This window comes from Cyprinodon tularosa, unplaced genomic scaffold (assembly GCF_016077235.1).
Source record: "Cyprinodon tularosa strain WSP-4 unplaced genomic scaffold, ASM1607723v1 ctg334, whole genome shotgun sequence".
Classification (NCBI taxonomy): Eukaryota; Metazoa; Chordata; class Actinopteri; order Cyprinodontiformes; family Cyprinodontidae; genus Cyprinodon; species Cyprinodon tularosa.
In genome coordinates, this window is record NW_024039046.1 from 657,101 (window position 1) to 677,376 (window position 20,276).

General features: G+C 44.7%; 1 protein-coding gene across 1 annotated transcript; it reads left to right on the forward strand.

Moving 5' to 3' along the window:
* The first annotated feature begins 222 nt into the window (after window positions 1–222).
* LOC119789292 lies at window positions 223–13,165 on the forward strand. The gene is made up of 4 exons (XM_038294116.1): window positions 223–637; window positions 3,213–3,322; window positions 3,404–3,622; window positions 12,933–13,165. Exons 1-4 carry the CDS (start codon window positions 309–311, stop codon window positions 13,040–13,042), a joined length of 768 nt encoding a protein of 255 aa, XP_038150044.1. The 5' UTR covers window positions 223–308; the 3' UTR covers window positions 13,043–13,165.
* Window positions 13,166–20,276: the final 7,111 nt, after the last annotated feature.

Consider the following 20,276-nt stretch of genomic DNA (forward strand, 5'->3'; position numbering starts at 1 on the left):
AAAGTCTGGAACATTTTCATTATCAGCCAGGATTTTATCCCTCTACTTTCTTTATACTATTTTTAGCACTAAGATGCTTTGAATAAATTTTTTTAGGCCCTTTAAACTCTGGAATCATCCTGGTGGATCATCCAAACAAACTAGTTCAATGTAGAAATCCAGACGGTGTTCTGAACACCAAGCCCTGCCCAGAAGGCCTGTCACCTTCACTCTAATTATTTTTCTATCATCACAATGCTGCCAGTTGTTTTAGTCCCCCAGCAACATGCAGCTACTTACCATCCTTTCCTGAGGAGCAGTTGATCAGCATGAGACTCTCAGCAGGCCTCCTCTCGCTGTCTGTCTGTTTCTGTGTGTTTTCTTCTTCCTCTCCGTCTCTCTCCAACCCTGCAGACAATCCAGGCTGCTTTAAAGTTAACAGCTGCAAATGCATCATGAAGGATGGCAGCGGAGTGATAAACCTGAGAGCCATGGGCGACGCAGACGGTTTCCTGGGGCGTTTGAGGGCCGTGCCAGTGGAGGGCCCATCTGTGGACACACAGATCCTCTTTTCCTTCAGCCCCTGTCAGCTCTTCTCTCAGCCAGAGGACCTGCTGGGAGGAAACTGCACCAACGTTGCTGCTTGCCTCATCTTCAGGTAGAAGAACAAGACTTCACTGTTGTGATTGTTTGTTCTAACTATAGTTCTTTTAATTTAAATAACATCACATTTATATACTTTTACAAAACTTTTTAAAGTAAATAAAACCCTATCTGTAACAATAGCTTCTTTTGTTGCCTTTATTTTTTAAATTAATCAATTAAACTAGCATAACAGCTCGAGTTTCCTGGTTTTGGAACTTTGCTGTTCCAAGGTTAACATTTTACTGCTTTATACTAGACAAAAATTATTATTTAATGTACTGAAATTTTACATTTGGAAGAGAAAATAAAATCCTTTTGCACAAAAAATAAAGTTACCTGCAATATTTTGACATTTCTAGGCACAGAAACCTTTTACTTTTTACAAGAAAAAAAAAGTTTTTTTTTTTTTTTTAGCAAGATAAAAAATAAAAAGACATTTAGGTCATTAATGTTTGTCATTTTATGGACTGAGATTTGCAACCAAAGAGTGAAAACCAATAGCATTTTTTGTGTTTAAGGGACAAATGTGGAGCTAAAAACAGAGGAACCTTCTTAGGTTCATTCTGTGATCTGTAGCATAGAGCTCAAATCAGCAGCAAACTACACTCACCGGCCACTTTATTAGGTAAACCTGTCCAACTGCTCGTTAACACTTAATTTCTAAGCAGCCAATCACATGGCGGCAACTTAGTGCATTTAGGCATGTAGACATGGCCAAGACAATCTCCTGCAGTTCAAACCGAGCATCAGTATGGGGAAGAAAGGTGATTTGAGTGACTTTGAACGTGGTGACTGATTGTTGGTGCCAGAAGGGCTGGTCTGAGTATTTCAGAAACTGCTGATCTACTGGGATTTTCACGCACAACCATCTCTAGGGTTTACAGAGAATGGTCCGAAAAAGAAAAAACATCCAGTGAGCGGCAGTTCTGTGGGCGAAAATTCCTTGTTGATGCCAGAGGTCAGAGGAGAATGGCCAGACTGGTTCGAGCTGATAGAAGGGCAACAGTGACTCAAATAACCACCCGTTTCAACCAAGGTGGGCAGAAGAGCATCTCTGAACGCACAGTACGTCGAACTTTGAGGCAGATGGGCTACAGCAGCAGAAGACCACACCGGATGCCACTCCTTTCAGCTAAGAACAGGAAACTGAGGCTACAATTTGCACAAGCTCATCGAAATTGGACAATAGAAGATTGGAAAAACGTTGCCTGGTCTGATGAGTCTCGATTTCTGCTGCGACATTCGGATGGTAGGGTCAGAATTTGGCGTCTACAACATGAAAGCATGGATCCATCCTGCCTTGTATCAACGGTTCAGGCTGGTGGTGGTGGTGTCATGGTGTGGGGAATATTTTCTTGGCACTCTTTGGGCCCCTTGGTACCAATTGAGCATCGTTGCAACGCCACAGCCTACCTGAGTATTGTTGCTGACCATGTCCATCCCTTTATGACCACAATGTACCCAGCTTCTGATGGCTACTTTCAGCAGGATAATGCGCCATGTCATAAAGCTGGAATCATCTCAGACTGGTTTCTTGAACATGACAATGAGGTCACTGTACTCAAATGGCTCAACAGTCACCAGATCTCAATCTAATAGAGCATCTTTGGGATGTGGCGGAACGGGAGATTCGCATCATGGATGTGCAGCCGACAAATCTGCGGCAACTGTGTGATGCCATCATGTCAATATGGACCAAACTCTCTGAGGAATGCTTCCAGCACCTTGTTGAATCTATGCCACGAAGAATTGAGGCAGTTCTGAAGGCAAAAGGGGGTCCAACCCGTTACTAGCATGGGGTACCTAATAAAGTGGCCGGTGAGTGTATTTACAGCATTACAGAGTTATGGGATCTAGAAACCTTCTAAATATTTTTACGTTAAGGACAGATTTGATGAACATATTTCATTACTGAAAAACAATCCAATTTTTGTTGTCATTAACCTGTCACAAGTACAGAGCAACAAAATAAACTCTGGATTTAACCCATCCCGTTGGGGAGCAGTGGGCTGCCACTGTGCAGCGCCCAGGGAGCAGTGCTCATTTGAATCATCCTAACCCAGAAGAATTATTAGCAGTTAAATAGAAAATAAAAATCAACATTAAATACAAAAATAAAGCAGAAATGATGCTGAGCAGAGCAGTAAATTCATAAAGCAGAAAACCAGAGCAGCTCAAAAGGAGAGTTTGCCTTGGAGTTTGATCCCATTGTAATAAAGTCAAATGTTGAGCTTTTATATTAATTGCTTTACTGCTTTCCTGTCACCATTACAGTTTAATCTGACTCATTTTTTTTAACTTCAATAAAAACAGGAAGCATTTTAGAGCAATTAAAATGCTTCGTTGCTCCAGCTGTTATAAATGTTCTGGCCGCCAGGGGGAGCCCTAAGCTTGATCAAATCACTGATCAGTAGAAGCGCATCCTAAAGCTGGTATTTGGTAGAATTAAATGTGATTATTGTGGTTTATTTATTAAGTTTAGCGCTTTCTAATGTTTTTGTTACATTTTTTTCTGTTAACTTTATTATCTAGTTTTATCAGATTCAAACAAAGTTGTCTTAGTTCTGATGTTTCTGTTGTTTAATGAGGAATCCAGGGGTCCATGGACTCACCAGCCACTATGTAAACTATGGGACACATGAAGGAAATGAGTTCCACTATAACCACACTCTGAAGATGCTGTCTGTGATGTATTTCGGTGAGCTGAAACACAAACCTTGTCATAGTTTAGTATTTCTATTCAGCATGATGTGGCCTCAGTCTTTATCTACCCATCCAGCTCACAGGAAGCAGCCAATGACTGCAGCTCATTTCCACTGCAATCCCAACCAGTCATCCTCCATCATCCGACTGCAGAGCCTCAGCAGAGAGGGCCCCCTGCACATCTGGGTGGAGAGCCCCTGCGCCTGTCCAAATGCCTGCACTACTGGGGATCTGGGTCTAGGCACCATCTTCCTCATCATCCTCTCACTCAGTGCGGCTGCCTACTTCATCCTTGGTAGTGTTTGGTTTTCTACAGAAGCTAGAAAAACCTTTTTCTTTATATGCTGTGAACAGAAGTATTCACGTTCCTTGAACATTTTCTCATATTTTAACAACCTATGGGTGTCATGATGGGTTCACTAAAAGCGACCCAAGAATGCAGAACACCACTGACGGACACAGGGATGAAAGTTTAACAGTTTATTGAAGCACAAGCACACAGAATCTACTGGTTCAGGTTCGGGACCTGGATACTGGTTCACCGGAGTCTGCGTGAGAGACAGTTCAGTTAGCGTTGCCAACAGAGGTTTGATTTCCTGAAGTTTACTGATTGTACCTTGAGGGTTCTTGAGGTTAGCTTTGGGAGAGTCTCTGTTGGGTCTGGAGAAGAGTTCATCAGCAGAATCCGTTTACTGCTTCAGCGTCTCACGTCTAACATGAACAGACCTTGGTTTAGGGTTTCCCAGCTCTAGTCCAGAGCTGCTTGGAGGTTCTCTGTGATTCTTCGGGTTTGGCTCTGAGGGTCGGCTCGGCAGGTTAGCTCTTTCTGAGCTTTCACAGAGGAGGCACAGGTTTCCTGGAAAACAGAGACAAGGATTAGAATCCAAGCTGGATTCAAAAGTCATCGAGTTACTCAGAGGATCTAGGCTTAAGCGCTGACCAACTGGAACAACACTGCGGCGTTGAGGCAAGGTCTGAAGACAGCTTAAGTAGTGGATCCTCTGATGATCTTGACGAGCTGCAGCTGTGCAGGAGGCTCCCTCAGAGGATCCACGGCGGACTCTGCTGGAGAAAGGTGGAATTTCTCCAGCTCCCAACAGTACCCCCCCCCCTCAACGACCGCCCCTTGGCGGTCCGGAAGAGGTTGATGGGCAGGAACGCTCGTACTCCTCAATAAGGGCAGGATCGAGGATGTACGAGCCCGGAACCCACTGGCGATCCTCCGGTCCGTAGCCCTCCCAGTCGACGAGGTACTGCCATCCGCGACCTCGTCGACGGGAGTCCACGATGCGTCGAACTGTGAATGCTGGATGACCATCGACCTCCAGGGTGGGTGGTGGGGAGTCGGACGGTGGGCACAGAGGGCTCGAGGAGACAGGCTTGATCTGGGACACGTGGAAGGTAGGGTGGATCCGGAGTGACTGAGGTAATTGGAGACGGACGGCTGAGGGGTTGATGACTCGAGTGATCTTGTAGGGTCCGATGAACCTAGGAGAGAGCTTTCGAGACATCCCCTTGAGGGGAATGTCTCGAGTGGATAGCCATACCTACTGGCCCTCAGTGTACTCGGGGGTGGGACGTCTCCTGGCGTCGGCGAAGCGTTTAATGGACTCAGATGACTGATTGAGGGTGGCGATGGTTTCCCTCCAGATTCTTTGACAACGGTGGATGTGTTGATTTACGGACTGGATCGAAATCTCTCTCTCGTCTGCGGGGAAAAGAGGTGGTTGATAGCCGAGACTAACCTGATACGGGGATTGTCCAGTGGATGCAGATCTGAGGGAGTTATGTGCGTATTCTATCCACGGGAGAAATTGGCTCCAGTCCACGGGGTTGTTTGAAGTGAGGCAGCGAAGGGTTGATTCCAACAGTTGATTCATTCTCTCAGTCTGACCATTCGATTGGGGGTGGTAACCAGAGGTGAGAGAGGGTTTGCAGCCGAGAGCAGAACAGAAAGCCTTCCAGACCTGGGAAATGAACTGAGGACCTCTGTCCGAGAGGATCTCTTGGGGAATGCCGTGTAACCGGAAAACATGCTTGATGAGAAGCTGGGCTGTCTGGAAGGCCGTGGGAAGTTTTCTGAGGGGAATAAGATGGCAGGACTTCGAGAAACGGTCAACAATGGTGAATATGGTGGACATACCTCGAGAGACGGGGAGACCAGTGACGAAATCAATGGCGATATGGGACCAAGGACGCGAGGGAACAGGGAGCGGCTGAAGCAGGCCAGAAGGAGGTTGGTGTGAGGCTTTGTTACGGGCACATGTGGGGCAAGCCAACACATACTCCTTAACGTCCCTGTGGAGAGTGGGCCACCAGAAGCGTCTAGAGATGAGAGCTACAGTTCTACTGACTCCTGGATAAGCTGAGAATTTGGCGGAGTGCATCCATTGGATGAGACGGGACCTGACGGAAGATGGAACATAGGTTCGGTTAGTGGGACCGTTACCTGGATCGGGTTCGGTGGCCAGGGCTGAGTTGATGAGGTCAGTTATCTCCCAGTTGACCACTCCCACTGTGCAGGAAGCCGGAAGAACAGGTTCAGGTGTCTCGGGATGATCGACGGAGTAGAGACGAGAGAGAGAGTCGGGTTTGACATTCTTGGATCCGGGTCTGTAGGAGATGATGAGATTGAACAGAGAGAAGAAAATTGACCACCTGGATTGGCGGGGATTAGCTTGCTTGGTTGACTGGATGTAAGCCAGGTTCTTGTGGTCAGTCCATACAAGAACCGGATGCTCAGCTCCCTCCAGCCAATGTCTCCATTCCTCCAACGCCAGTTTAATGGCTAGAAGCTCTCGGTCACCCACATCGTAATTTTGCTCAGCAGAAGAAAGTCTACGGGAGAAGAAAGCACAAGGGTGTATTTTTTGATCTGAATCCAGTCTCTGGGATAGGACTGCTCCAACACCAGAATCTGAAGCATCCACCTCTAGAATAAACTGCTTGGCTGGGTCAGGTTGCATAAGAACAGGTGCTTTGGAAAATAAAGACTTTAATTTATCAAACGCTGCTTGAGCCTCAGGAGTCCACTGAAAAATGCGTTTGACAGAGGTCAGAGAAGTTAATGGAAGGGCGGTCTGGCTGTAGTTTCTGATAAACCGGCGATAGAAGTTAGCAAAACCTAAAAATCTTTGTAGCTGTTTGCGGTTCTCTGGAACTGGCCAGTCCAAAACTGCCTTAATCTTGTCCTCAGATGGTTTTACCTGGCCGCCCTCGAGCACAAACCCCAAAAAGGTGACTGAAGGTTGATGAAATTCGCACTTCTCGGCTTTCACGAACAGCTTGTTCTCCAGCAGTCTCTGTAAAACAAGGCGGACATGTTTCTTGTGTTCATCGAGGTTCTTGGAGTAAATGAGTATGTCGTCAATGTACACGAAAACAAATACATTGAGAAAGTCTCTGAGAACATCATTGACAAGGGCCTGGAAGCAAGCTGGAGCGTTAGTTAGACCAAAGGGCATTACTAGATATTCGAATTGGCCCAAGGGAGTTTTGAAGGCAGTCTTCCATTCGTCGCCTTCACGGATCCTAAGGAGATGATAAGCGTTTCTTAAATCCAGTTTCGAAAACACAGTAGCTCCCTGTACGGGTTCAAAAGCAGAGGTAAGGAGAGGCAGTGGGTATTTGTTCTTAATAGTAATCTGGTTCAAACCTCGATAGTCAATACAAGGTCTCAGGGAACCATCCTTCTTCCCCACGAAGAAGAAACCGGCACCCAATGGAGAGGATGATGGGTGGATTATTCCAGCAGCTAATGATTCGTTGATGTATTTTTCCATGGTTTCTCTCTCAGGCTTGGAAATATTATACAATCTGCTGCTAGGTAGAGGAGCACCAGGTAAAAGTTCAATGGCGCAATCGTATGGTCTGTGTGGAGGTAGGGACGTCGCACTGACCTTACTGAAAACCGGGGCTAGGTCATGGTACTCAGAAGGAACTGAAGAAAGGTCAGGAGAGTCCATCTCCCCCCCACCTCTAGGAGACCCCACCAAGGGGGCAGCAGAACGAAGGCATTTTTCATGGCATGAGATGGACCATGATTCCAGGTGACGTTCAGTCCAGTTTATGTGAGGATTATGCTTCTCCAACCATTCGAAACCAAGCACCAATGGGGAACATGCAGAGGGAAAAACAAAAAATGTTATAGTTTCTCGGTGGTTACCTGACAGAAGTAGCTCGAGGGGCAGAGTTTGATGGGTAACTTGATGGAGTCTTTTTCCGTCAATAGCGGATACACTGAGAGGCTGAGTCAGAGGAATGGTTTCAATTTGGAGTTGCTGGACGAGGTTAGAATCGATAAGGTTACGTTCACAGCCTGAGTCGATGAATGCAGAAAAAGAGAGGCTTTGGTTAGCACAGAACAACGTGGCAGGAAGTAACAGTCGAGGAGATTTCTTTGTGTTTATCTGGCCTGCCAGACTCCTCAGATCCTCTGGCGGGCCCAGGCTTTTGATTTAGCCGGGCAGGAAGCGATGAAGTGTCCACTCTCACCACAGTAGATACATAGTTTGCTTAGAAAACGCCTTTGCCTCTCCTCTGGAGTGAGCCTAGTGTGTCCCACCTGCATGGGTTCGACATCCCGTTCGCCCGAATGAGAGGCCTGAATAGGCAACGGTAGAGACTGGGACTTAGGCCTCTGAATGGGCAGCTGATCTGTAGAGGAAGAACAAACAGTCACGTTATGTGAGGCAGAAGAAAGTGTACCCTGCTTCTTAGAACTGTTTCTGGCACGAATTCTATTATCCAATCTAATGGAGAGGCGAATTAGATCTTCGAGGGTAGCAGGTTCGTCGAGGGTTGCGAGCTCATCTTTAATGTGCTCATTTAATGCCATGAAAAAGGCTCCCTTAAGAGCGCTTTGGTTCCATCCGGAAGCTGCCGCTTTAACCCGGAAGTTAATGGAAAATTCAGCCACCGAAGAGTTTCCCTGTTTTAGGTTGAAAAGAGCTCTGGAATCAATTGTTTGGTCAGTTTCTTGGTTGAATACCTGGGTAAATTCAGAGATGAAATCAGAGTAGTAGCAGTTTAAGCTATCGTCAGCGGCAAATCTTGCCTGAGCCCATTCCAAGGCTCTTCCTGTTAACTGTGAGAGAATGAAAGTAATCCGTGGAAAAGCTGCCAGGGGAGTTCTGAAAAATCAATCGACATTGAAATAAAAATCCTTTGCAATCTTTCATGTTACCAGAAAATCTTTCTGGGAGACTAGGACGGTACTCTGATGACGTCACTGCTGGTGACCTCGGAGGAGGGACTGGACCCGGAAATGGTTGTTGTGCAGCATTAGCGCTGCTCAGATAATTAGCATAGCTCTGTAGCATGTGGTTATGAGTGTCAACCAGGCGGTATATCTCACGGAGCGTTTGGGTTTGTCCTTGAATTTGGGCATCCTGCTCCTCTAGTCGACGGGTGAGGTGATCTGCTGGGCCTTGAGTTTGGCCGCAGTGTTCTGTCATGATGGGTTCACTAAAAGCGACCCAAAAATGCAGAACACCACTGACGGACACAGGGATGAAAGTTTAACAGTTTATTGAAGCACAAGCACACAGAATCTACTGGTTCAGGTTCGGGGCCTGGATACTGGTTCACCGGAGTCTGCGTGAGAGACAGTTCAGTTAGCGTTGCCAACAGAGGTTTGATTTCCTGAAGTTTACTGATTGTACCTTGAGGGTTCTTGAGGTTAGCTTTGGGAGAGTCTCTGTTGCGTCTGGAGAAGAGTTCATCAGCAGAATCCGTTTGCTGCTTCAGTGTCTCACGTCTAACATGAACAGACCTTGGTTTAGGGTTTCCCAGCTCTAGTCCAGAGCTGCTTGGAGGTTCTCTGTGATTCTTCGGGTTTGGCTCTGAGGGTCGGCTCGGCAGGTTAGCTCTTTCTGAGCTTTCACAGAGGAGGCACAGGTTTCCTGGAAAACAGAGACAAGGATTAGAATCCAAGCTGGATTCAAAAGTCATCGAGTTACTCAGAGGATCTAGGCTTAAGCGCTGACCAACTGGAACAACACTGCGGCGTTGAGGCAAGGTCTGAAGACAGCTTAAGTAGTGGATCCTCTGATGATCTTGACGAGCTGCAGGTGTGCAGGAGGTTCCCTCAGAGGATCCACGGCGGACTCTGCTGGAGAAAGGTGGAATTTCTCCAGCTCCCAACAATGGGCTCATGCTGGGATTTTATGTGATAAACCAGTGCACATCAGAGATAATTGTATAATGACGAGGAAAAGTTGGCTTTTAATATCATTTTCTATACTCCAAATATGAACCTGTAAAGGGCATATGCATTCAATCACTCAGCATTCAGAGTTTTTCTTTCTAGTTCTCGTTTAGCTGCTGCTACAGTATTTTGTGGTGTATCTCTATCACCTTTGCATACCTAGAAAAAGACTGATGGATGTTATCTAAATTTGATAAAGGTGAAGAGATTTTGAGTCTTGGGAAACATTAACAATTGTGTTTAGGTCTGAATATGGACTAAGCCATTCTAACACATAACACCACTTTGATCCAGCCTAAAGAAGCTGCTATTGTAGCCCATCTGTATGTTGGGGGTCTTTGTTAGGTGGACGTTAAAGCTCTGCCCCAGTTTTTAGTCTTTTAAAGCCTCCAAGAGGTTTTCTTCATGAATTATTCAGTATTGAGCTCCACTGATCTCCATTTAAGCTCTCTACAGCTCCCTGTCCCCACAGCATGATGGCTCCTCTACCTTGTCTCCACATGGAGATGGTTCAAGGTTCTTTGCATGGTTTGTTTCAGACTGGAAACCGTCTTCTGTTGCCTTTTTCCCCCCCAGCCTTTCCTTCAGAGATTTATCTCTAAATTATGGATCACTGCAGTTTCTCATGGCAGACCAAGTGCACTGTCATATCTAAATACAATATATAAAGGAAAATGGTAAATACTTATATAGCGCCTTTATTCAAGTTAGGAGACTTGACCAAAGCACTTTACACTACATTCATTCACCGATTCACACACACGGTGGCAAGCTACATTGTAGCCACAGCTGCCCTGGGGCTCACTGGCTGCCGTACACTGGCACCACGGGGCCCTCTGACCACCATCAGTAGACAATGCAGGTGAAGTGTCTTGCCCAAGGACACAACGACAATGAAAGTCAGAGTCAGGGCTTGAACCGTCAACCCTTCGATTTCAGGGCAAACTCCTACATCCAACGCCACTGTCGCCCCAGTCTGGTCATATTCTGAATTCAAACTTCTGAAACTACTTTAAATATGAAATTATTACATACTGTTCAATAAATGATACGTTTTTTTTTTTAATTAAGAGTAATTTTCATTTGAATGTGCTTTACTGGAGGCATCCATGTTTGTCAAAGAACACTACTGCCACCTACTGGTTTGTGACGTCGCGGTGCGGTATCGGCTGTTGATCAAGTCCCAGTGCTGTATCTGGTGTTTGTCACAACGTGCTATTAGCCAAGTCATCTTGAAAACATTGTTCTTCCAAATGTTGGCTACATATTACGTGTTTTTTCTCTGGCCAGAAGTTCGATGCCAAATCCTCCCTCCCGAAAATGTGAAATAAATTTTTTTTCACTTTTACCCAATGTGCTACAACAATCAAGTTAAACTAGAGTTTAACTCTAGCTTGAATTTCAATGGTGAAGTCCTCTGGAAATCTTCAATAATTGTTGTTGATTGCAGATGTGTCTAGTGTGGCACCCGAGAGGTGCGATCATCTAAAAAAAAAAATGTAATAAAACCAAACAGACTGCGGCGATTGTGAGAAGAGCTTTAAAAAGTTTAAACGATTAAAATCCAATAAAAGATAAAAAGATAAGTTAAAATCAATTAAAATCCAATAAAAAAAAGATAAAAAGAAAGATAAAAATCCAGATGGTGAAGAGCAGCAGAGTCAATGGGCCAGTCTGTTAAAAAGACGCGCACTCGGCGGGTATAATGGAGGGCACCGTCCACCCCAGCGCTGGATCCTCGTTCCAGTACGCTGCGCGTGTGGGCCTCTCCAGCATAGCTGGCCTTAGCGAGGTCACCTCCAACACGCGCCTTCACCCCAGCGCTGGATCCTCGTTCCGGCACGCTGCGCGTGTGGGCCTCTCCAGCATAGCTGGCCTGCGAGGTCAACTCCAACACGCGCCTCTAGCCAGCGTGCCTCTGCGCCTCGCTCCATGACGGGCCTCTCTGCACCCCGCTCCGGCATGCGTCTCTGCGCCTCGCTCCGGTGCGCGTCTCTGCACCTTGCTCCGGCGTGAGTCTCTGCACCTCGCTCCGGCGGGCGTCTCTGCCCCTCGCTCCGGCGGGCGTCTCTGCCCCTCGCTCCGGCGGGCGTCTCTGCCCCTCGCTCCGGCGGGCGTCTCTGCCCCTCGCTCCGGTGCGCGTCTCTGCACCTCGCTCCGGCGGGAGTCTCTGCACCTCGCTCCGGCGGGCGTCTCTGCCCCTCGCTCCGGCGGGCGTCTCTGCCCCTTGCTCCGTCGGGTGTCTCTGCCCCTCGCTCCGGCGGGCGTCTCTGCGCCTCGCTCCGGCGGGCGTCCGGCCGTCAGTCCCCAAACCTCTCCCGCTGCTTCTCTCTCACCCGCTCCGTCCGGCTCCCTCCAAGATCGGCCTTCCCATGTCCGGTGTCTGTCTCCAACCAAACCTTCCCATGTCCTGGTCTCTCCCCAACCAAACAGCTGCCTTTTTAAATCAGCGTCCCAGTTGGCACGCTGCTTGGTTGATGGGGAACACCTGTGCCGTTGCTGTGGGCGTGTCCAGGTGTGAGTGGCAATGTGGCCTCCAAACAAAATCCCAAAAAAACATGCAACACACAAAATTAAAAAACAAGCAAACAAGTTCAAAAATAAAGAAAATCAAAAATTAGAATACATGCAATAAACTTAAAAAGGCCACATTACCACATCTAGTAGTTCCCATTGATTTAGCTTGTAAAGCGGGGAGAATGGCGCTAGGCTTACCGCACCATGACGTCACTGCTGGAAGATGTCAGGAGGGAGGTGTTACTATATTTGGGCAAAAATGGCTGCTCCCAGACTCAGTGATCGCCACGAAAATTATTAAAAAAAAGAAAAAAAGAAGCAAATTATTATTATTATTATTTTTTTTATTTATTTATTTATTTTTTACTTTAATTTCATTAAATCACCGCACACCTATTAGTTTTAGGTATAAATAATGATCCATTGTTTATTGCTTGCTGACCGCACTTTTCCTTTAATTGTATCTTACAATAAACCCCTTTTATTTGTTTCTTCTTGCAGAGCTAAACACATCCTCTGGTATCTTTTGTATTCAGGTTATAAATATTTACCTTGTGTTTGGTCAACCACATAAACTGCCTGTACGTCCATACTGAGTTTGCTTGTCGGCTATAACTGGCCTGTGTGTGGGCCTTCTCTGGATACTGTGGTCCAAACATGTCCAAGTTTATTAAACTGGTGACTATATTGAATAAAGTCTCATGCAAAGGTTTGATCTGCTTCCTATCCAGTGACTGGGACAGCTTCCTGCCATAATTGCAACAACTCTGAGCAGAGTTATGATGTTACGTCGTACAGATTTGCAGAGAAATAAACATGACTCAGTCCTTCAGAAGGAATTCATATCTTGTGGAATTGAGCCTCTCCTCTCTTTGAACAGGCTCCTGTGCACTCAGGCCGTTCCGAAGCCACAGCGGAGTGCAGATATCTCCGGAGGACAGTGTGTGGTGTATGATCTGCTTCCTCTGCAGCGAGAGACGACCGCAGTAAAGATGCAAACCTGACGCAGCGCAACCGAGGAGCTGAGCAATATTCTAAGACTGAACTGGATCTGAAGAAATAACCGGATTAGGTTTTTTTTTTTTTTTTAAGGCATAACAGTTTAATGTTTTACTGTGTTTGGCAATAGACACAAATAATGTCAGTAATTAAAGGAAAGAAAGAACCTCATGTAGAGGTTGCTACAACAGCCCTGGTACAGTGGTAGATTTTTTTTTTCTTTTGGAGAACAGTGAGACCATAATAAAGATCTTAAAACCTTTTCCTTCATTATGTGTCACTCATCTTGTAAATTCAACCAAAAAACTGAATTTATTTTTTATTTTTTTTATTGTGGGGAATCATCAATCAAAGATGAAACACTGTTAGAACCTGATGACTGCCACATATATGTTTGCAAAAAACAAGACAAGGTCTGCATGGTGGTGGAGTGGGTAGCTATGTGGCCTTGTATCAATAAGGTTCTGGGTTCCATTCCCGGCCCGGGGACTTTCTGCATTGAGCTTGTACGTTCTCCCTTCCCATGTGTGGATTCTCTCCAGGTACTCCAGCTTCCTCCCACAGTCCAAAAACATGACTGATTGGTTAATTGGATTCTCTAAAATCCCCTTAGGTGTGTGTTTCTGTGTTGCCTTGTGACAGTGTGCTGAACTTACTCTGCCTCTTGTCCATAGACTGCCAAAGATAGGTACTGACAAAACCCTGACAGGAATAAGCAGGACCAGGCTACACAGGATCCAAATGAGCCAATGAGCTGTCAGTCTGGGTTGCTGCTGCTGCTACTTTTAGACACAGCAGGCAAACCTGTGGCAAGCCGGGCGATGGGAAAGAAGGAGAAGACGATGAGAAAAAGAGAGCAGAGAAAGTGTGGACTGCTGGAAGAACTGCGGTGAACTGGTGAAAGAAAAGTGAAATGGTGCTCAAAGATGACCCTGCACATTTAGAGGATGTTTGGCTCAACCTGCTGCTGTGAAGCAGGATTCTCCACCATGAACAGAATCAAAAATAAATTTGGATCCAGGCTCAAAATGAGCACCTTGATATGTGCTTGAGAATGGCTTAGTCTCCATTCAAACCCAGGTTTAAAGCCTTGCAGCGCAGCATAAAGCCCACTGCCAACATTAAGACAGAATAAAGAAAGAAAAATAACAAACGGTCAGTTCAGGGCTTTTAAAAAATATGGGAATCAAGAAATTGTCTATATACCAAACTGAAAGATGTTGTTCTCTACTTCAAAAACAATTTAGATTTTAATATGGAAACATTTTCTTTTTTCTTTTTTTTTTTTTTTAGATTTTTTTATCTAAAAATGCAAAGTATAACATGGATGCATAAACACCTAATTTTATTTCAGTGTTAAATTCTGTTTAAAGTAACAGATAATAATGGTTAAATGGTTGTTGATTTTCTTTATTTGGACCCCATTGACTTTTACTTAGTTACCCCTGCTTTAAAGCATGGCTCTCTCTTAACTTCCTTAGTCGAAATTCGAACAGTACAGAAGTCGTGTTATCTGGACCGAGTGTCATGAAACGCAGACAGATGGAGCCAGTATTCAAGGAGAGACAGTCAGTAGGAAAGTTCAAAAAAGTTTATTAAATAAAACAAAAATTAAAGTGGAGCTGTGGCTCGCTGACACTGCAGGAGGGGGGCGGGGCACCGCCCAATCACAGACACTCAGGTTTAACAGTCCAGTCCAAGAATGTCCCCAAGTGCTGCAGTCCCAGAGGACATGCTGGAAGCAGATCCTGGTCAGGGATCCAGAACAGACAGGAACAGAAAAAGGTGGCAGAATCCAGCCTACCAGGCATCCACAAGCTCCCAGGAGGGTTCAGAGTCTGACAGGGTCCGAAAGCGTGACCAGGTGGTCATGCACATGAGCAGACATTATCAGGTGCAGAAGAGCAGGATAAGTGGAAGAGTGTAACCGAGACAGGACGTGGAACCAGAACTTGATGCAGGACTTTAAACTGGTCTCCTCCCCACATATTGAGCCAAAAACCCAGAGGACTCCTCGGGGGAGGAACAGTGGACAATCGGGAGACGAGACAGACACAAAAACCTCTTTCCACTGGCCGACAGGATCCAGGACATGAACAATGAAATAAAAATAACAGACAGGCTAACAGAAAGACAAATAATGATCTGCGCTGAATGCTCAGACTGAACTGAATATAACCAAGAGCAAACAGGTGAGAGGAATAAATTATAATTGAGGCAGGGAGGGAAAACGGCAGGTGGGAGAGCAAACAGGCCAGATCATGACACCGAGTTTCTTTCCTTTGCCAAATGTCGATCTTGGTTCAGTGTCAGTTTTCTCTCAGGGTCACTATGTCAGGAATCTGGGGGTAAAGTTTGAATCCAATCTTAAATTTGTAAAACAGATCAGCAGTGCTAGAAAAAGTCTTTATCGACTCAAACAGCCACAGTGAAACTGAATCTTAGCGACCCGACCTGGATAAATGATTCCACCCTTTTGTTACAGTTTGTAAAGCTTGTATGCAGGCAGTAGCCAGGCGTCTCCTGCCCGTCTCCAGCTTGTGGAGGTCTTTGCTGCTCTCTTGCTAACTCACTCCTGCAGATGTGAGCATATCCCTTTCATTCTGGCGTCCTTTCACTGTCACCCTATTCATTATAGAGTTAATTTTAAGCTGATATTTGTTTTAGATGTCTGAACATCCTCACTGCACCGTATCTATCCATGCTGCTTCAACCTTCCTGCCTCCCTCGATCACTTAGGTCTGCTGATTGGCTTTTGCTGACCGTCCCTGAAACTAGGCTGAAGGTCAGCGGTCACGGAACATTTGCTGCAGCAGCTCATTCATTATGTAATCATTTACAGGCCTCCTCTTTTCCAGTTTTTTAATCTTTTTAAAAATGTTTTCCTTGGCTTTTAACATTGTGCTCTAGTTTCATATGATACTACTCCTGCTGTGAACATTTTTATTATGTCTGTTTTTGAAAATTATTTATATATTCTTAACTTTTTCTTTTTTTTTTATCTACAGCACTTTGTCCGCCTACAGTGGCGACTCATGCAGGAGTTTGCCCTGAAACCAAAGGGTTGTCGGTTGAAGGTCAGCTGGCGGCGCCCGTGTCCGGCAGTCCCAGAGCAGCTGTGCCTACAGTGTAGCTCGATACCATCAGTGTTTGTGAATGTAGTGGGAAACATTTTGGTCAAATCTTTTGGCGTAAAAAAAAAACATTTGGTCTGATGTCCAAATGATTTACCCCCAGGACAGCAGGGCCCCAAAGTGCCGCTGAACCAACGTAGCCTTAGCCTTTGGAGGTGGCAGTGGTTTTCTACGTACTGGCTCTATCTCTCTGGGAATCTGGTTCTGTCCAGGAGCGCCAACCGCTTTATTGAGCTGTCAAAAATAAAAAAAACAAACTCGGTTAATCCGTGTCATCCATGTTGAGGTGAGATGTAGGATCCCAGGCTTTTGCATGACCAGGTGATCACATATTGGTGACATATTGACAGGTTTCGTGTTTGGGGTGAACATACATTTAGGGTGGTATGCTGGGGTGGTAGGGGGCTGGGGATTGCCTGCTAGACCCTGCACTTTCCTACGATCATGGATCTGGGGAAGGTTGCTGCTTCTTAGTCAGCTGATAAGGCACTGAGGATCTTGTGGAGACCCACGCCAAAGTCTCTGGATTGGTTTTAATGGGATGGGGCTAAAAAAAATGGCTAATAACTGTTTGGGTTAGTTTCTCCCTCAGGACCCCCTCCTCCATGATACATGCAACAATCTATAGAGAAAGTAGACTTGGATGCGGGGGAAGGGGGTGGTGTACTAACAGTAGTGGGGTGGGTCATCTGTGGAGAGGTAAGGTTGTGTAGGGGCTTTGGTCTCCAGTGGATTTCTACCACTGAGCCGGAGTAACGGTGTGAATCCCACTTCTGGTGTTTTTGGGGTTCTGGTTCCTCCTCAACTGGTTCCTCTCAGGTCTCCATGTCAGGCTGCTCTGAGGGCCAGTCTGTAGACAGTTAGCCTGGAACCCAAACATTACTGAAACTTTTTTTCCTTCTAACACAACGCTCTGTGTTTTTAGTCGAGGACACAAAGATTTCTATTCCCTTGCTATTGCAATCTTTCATAGAAATAATGCAATACATTAAGGAACAAAGACAGACAGAAAATAAATGACTTTGTGATTTGTTTAATAAGCTGCTTTGGGCAAGACTTCTGCTCTCCTGGTGTCACATTCTTTCCCACTAATTAGCGGTTTGAATGTTATCTCCGTCTCTCCTCACTGTGTGGTCCCCTCTTTTCTCTCTCAGCAGCTGTCTTTTGTTTACCCTTTTTTAAATTTTGAATTAAATGCTGTTCACCTGTTTCACTAAAAACTAGATGTGAACTCAATCCAAAAGTTTCTTATCATGTTGGGTTTCTCTCCAGTGACCCTCAGGGTGAATAGACTGTTTTTTTCTGCCAGGATGAGCCTCATTGGTTGTGAGCTGAGCTGGTTTTACTGTGGAAGTTGTGTTTTTAACCCGATGCATGCCTCAGCAGTAGTGTTGTGTCACATGGAGGAAATTTAGACATGAACTGGTTCAATCTGTTTTCAGCCTTGGGTCTTGTTGTGTCTGCTGTGACGAGAGGCAGGGAGGCCCACGGTTAGTGGTATGTGAAGGGAGAGCTGCCTGGTTTTACATCTTCTCTCCTCTGCTGGAGTACAGAGGGAATTTCATTCCGTTATTGTTGTAAACAAGGAAAACATTTTGTTATTGGATGTTTGAAAAAAACACATTTTATAAATCTAAATTTGAAAAAAAAGGGGAATAGAGAAATAAAACTTCATAAACTTTTTTAATAATAAAAAATGTCTTAAAAGTAACTTTGATATAAAATTATAACTTGAAAAAAAAATCATTAAACTCAATCTAAGAATTTTAAATGAAGAAAAAATGAAGACAGAAAATATTTTAAAAAATAATAAACAGAAAAGATCAAATCTGTAAAATATATGTAATGAAAAAGTACATTTAAAAAATAAAATGTATGATTTTTTTAAAAACAAAATCAGACAAAATATCTTCATTATGCTTAGAACATTTTTTTGATTCAACATTTCATTTCTGGATTGCATTTATTTTTTTCAAATATATTTCCATTTACAAAACATGCGCTTTGCTTGCAACAATAATGGAACAAAATTCCCTCCATACATGCAACTAGCAACTTAATATTTGGAGGTGTGGCTGCATTACTAGATGTCCAAGTCCTGGACACACAAATGTTGCACAGATGGAGGGAACTCTTTATGTTAAGTTACCACTGCGAATCCGACAAATGGGGGAGAAGTCAATATTTGGAAGTCAATAAAAACATCTATTTTTTAATAAAGGCTACAATATATATTCAAGTTTCTGTACTGCAGTATTAATTTGGGATTTTTGATAATATTCTAAAAAAAAATCTAATTTCTTGTATTAATTTTAGTGTATGTGCACTCTTCAGAAGTGTAAACCCAATCCTCTTCGAGGAATGAAGAGAAAAGACAAGTCTCGCCTACTTGGAGTCTTTTCATCATGCATGTTTGCATTTGGATGTTGACTTTGGTGATGAGCTCAGTGTCTAGTTCAAGCCTCCGAGACATCCCCCTAATCTTTAGTTTTCTTAGACACAAGCCCGGCTGGTCCAGTCCAAATGTTTCTTCTGGTCAGAGGAAAGGATGGTGATAATATTCAGGGGTCAAAGTGAGTTGGTAGGGTCCAGTAAAGTGCATCGCTTTTTTCACCATTACCAACTTAGAGCCCTTCTCCATGGGTCTACTCACTTTTTTGGCTTTTCCATGAGTAAGTGATACATGGAATCATCGAAATCAGGATTTTGCTAAGGTTAAAATATTTATATCTTGCTAACCGCTTCCTGCATATCTAACCTGATCCCATGGGAGAGCATTAGAAAACTGTCAGAATTATATTTTAGTCCACATGGGCAGCATCTTCCAATTTGCAGGGAATTTCTGTTTAGGTTTATATTTTTTTGACCGGTGTAGCTTTAACCTAAAGACACTCCTTCAAAAATCCCTTTTGTCTACATCTATAGCTGTTTCTGTTCAGATGCTTCACAGATTTTTTGGCACAGAACACGGTAACTTCATCCTCCTGGACCTTTGTGTTACATGGAGTGATTCCATGGATATACAATAACATATCCCTGTTAGACCCAGTGGGCATGCTTTCTCATGCTCTGCAGTTGTTCTAATTGCTTGGGAAAATAGCTTTTGTCTCCCCCACCCTCCAACTGACATCATTCTGAGAGCTTTTCTGGAAGTCTGGGAGGGAAACACTGAGAATCTGTCAATGGAATATGAAACACAAGTCAGACGGCAATTTTATAACCTGAGGCGTTTTTAGCACCTTTCATAACCTTCACCTGTTCATTGTCCTCATGCTGTTAAAGGTAGATAAAGGCTGAGTGTTGAAATCCTCGTGGAGCTATGATGCTCTAGAAAAAAAAAATTGTCATCAGAGGAAATTGTGAGTGTTTCTAATTCAATTCAATTCAATTCAGTTTATTTATATAGCGCCAAATTCACAACACATGTCATCTCAAGGCACTTTACAGTTCAACCAGATCATACAGTCAAATTGATACAAAGTTTTCTATCTAAGGAAAACCAGTTGATTGCATTGACTCATTGACTCAAATACAATCCCCCACACTAAGCATGCTTGTAGCGACAGTGGAGAGGAAAAACTCCCTTTTAACAGGAAGAAACCTCCAGCAGAACCAGGCTCAGTGTGAGCGGCCATCTGCCGAGGCCGACTGGGGTTCAAGGAGACAGAAGCAGAGATACAAAAAGCAGCTGTAAAAGGCGGCCCCGTCCAGGAAACACACAGCCAGGCAGACGAGCTCCAAGGCAGCTCCCATGCCAGAGGACGAAGAGAGCACATCCACTCAGTCACGGTCAGAGAAACAGGACCACACTGGAAAACAGGCCGATCTCCAACATCTATTAACAAGGGTGTTGATAGAAGCAGCACAGCTGATGTTTTTTTCCAGGATGACGTCACAGCCAAACAGGAACAGACGAGGCAAAGCTACTCTGAGGAAAAGCAGAGAGAGCAGAAGGTTAGAGATTGAACTAACAGATTCTGCAGAATAGGAGAACAGAGAGAGAATGAAGCAGAATGATGAAATGGGGGTCCCTATGTCCTCCAAAAGTCTAAGCCTATAGCAGCATAACTATAGAGATAGCTCAGGATAAC

What these genes read in the sequence shown, in the direction of transcription:
- LOC119789292 (XM_038294116.1), top strand. Translation starts at nt 309, where the DNA reads ATGAGACTCTCAGCAGGCCTCCTCTCGCTGTCTGTCTGTTTCTGTGTG. An exon ending in GCTGTCTGTGATGTATTTCG is followed by an intron (nt 3,323 to 3,403) that starts GTGAGCTGAAAC and finishes CTACCCATCCAG; the next exon opens with CTCACAGGAAGCAGCCAATG. An exon ending in GGCTGCCTACTTCATCCTTG is followed by an intron (nt 3,623 to 12,932) that starts GTAGTGTTTGGT and finishes CTCTTTGAACAG; the next exon opens with GCTCCTGTGCACTCAGGCCG.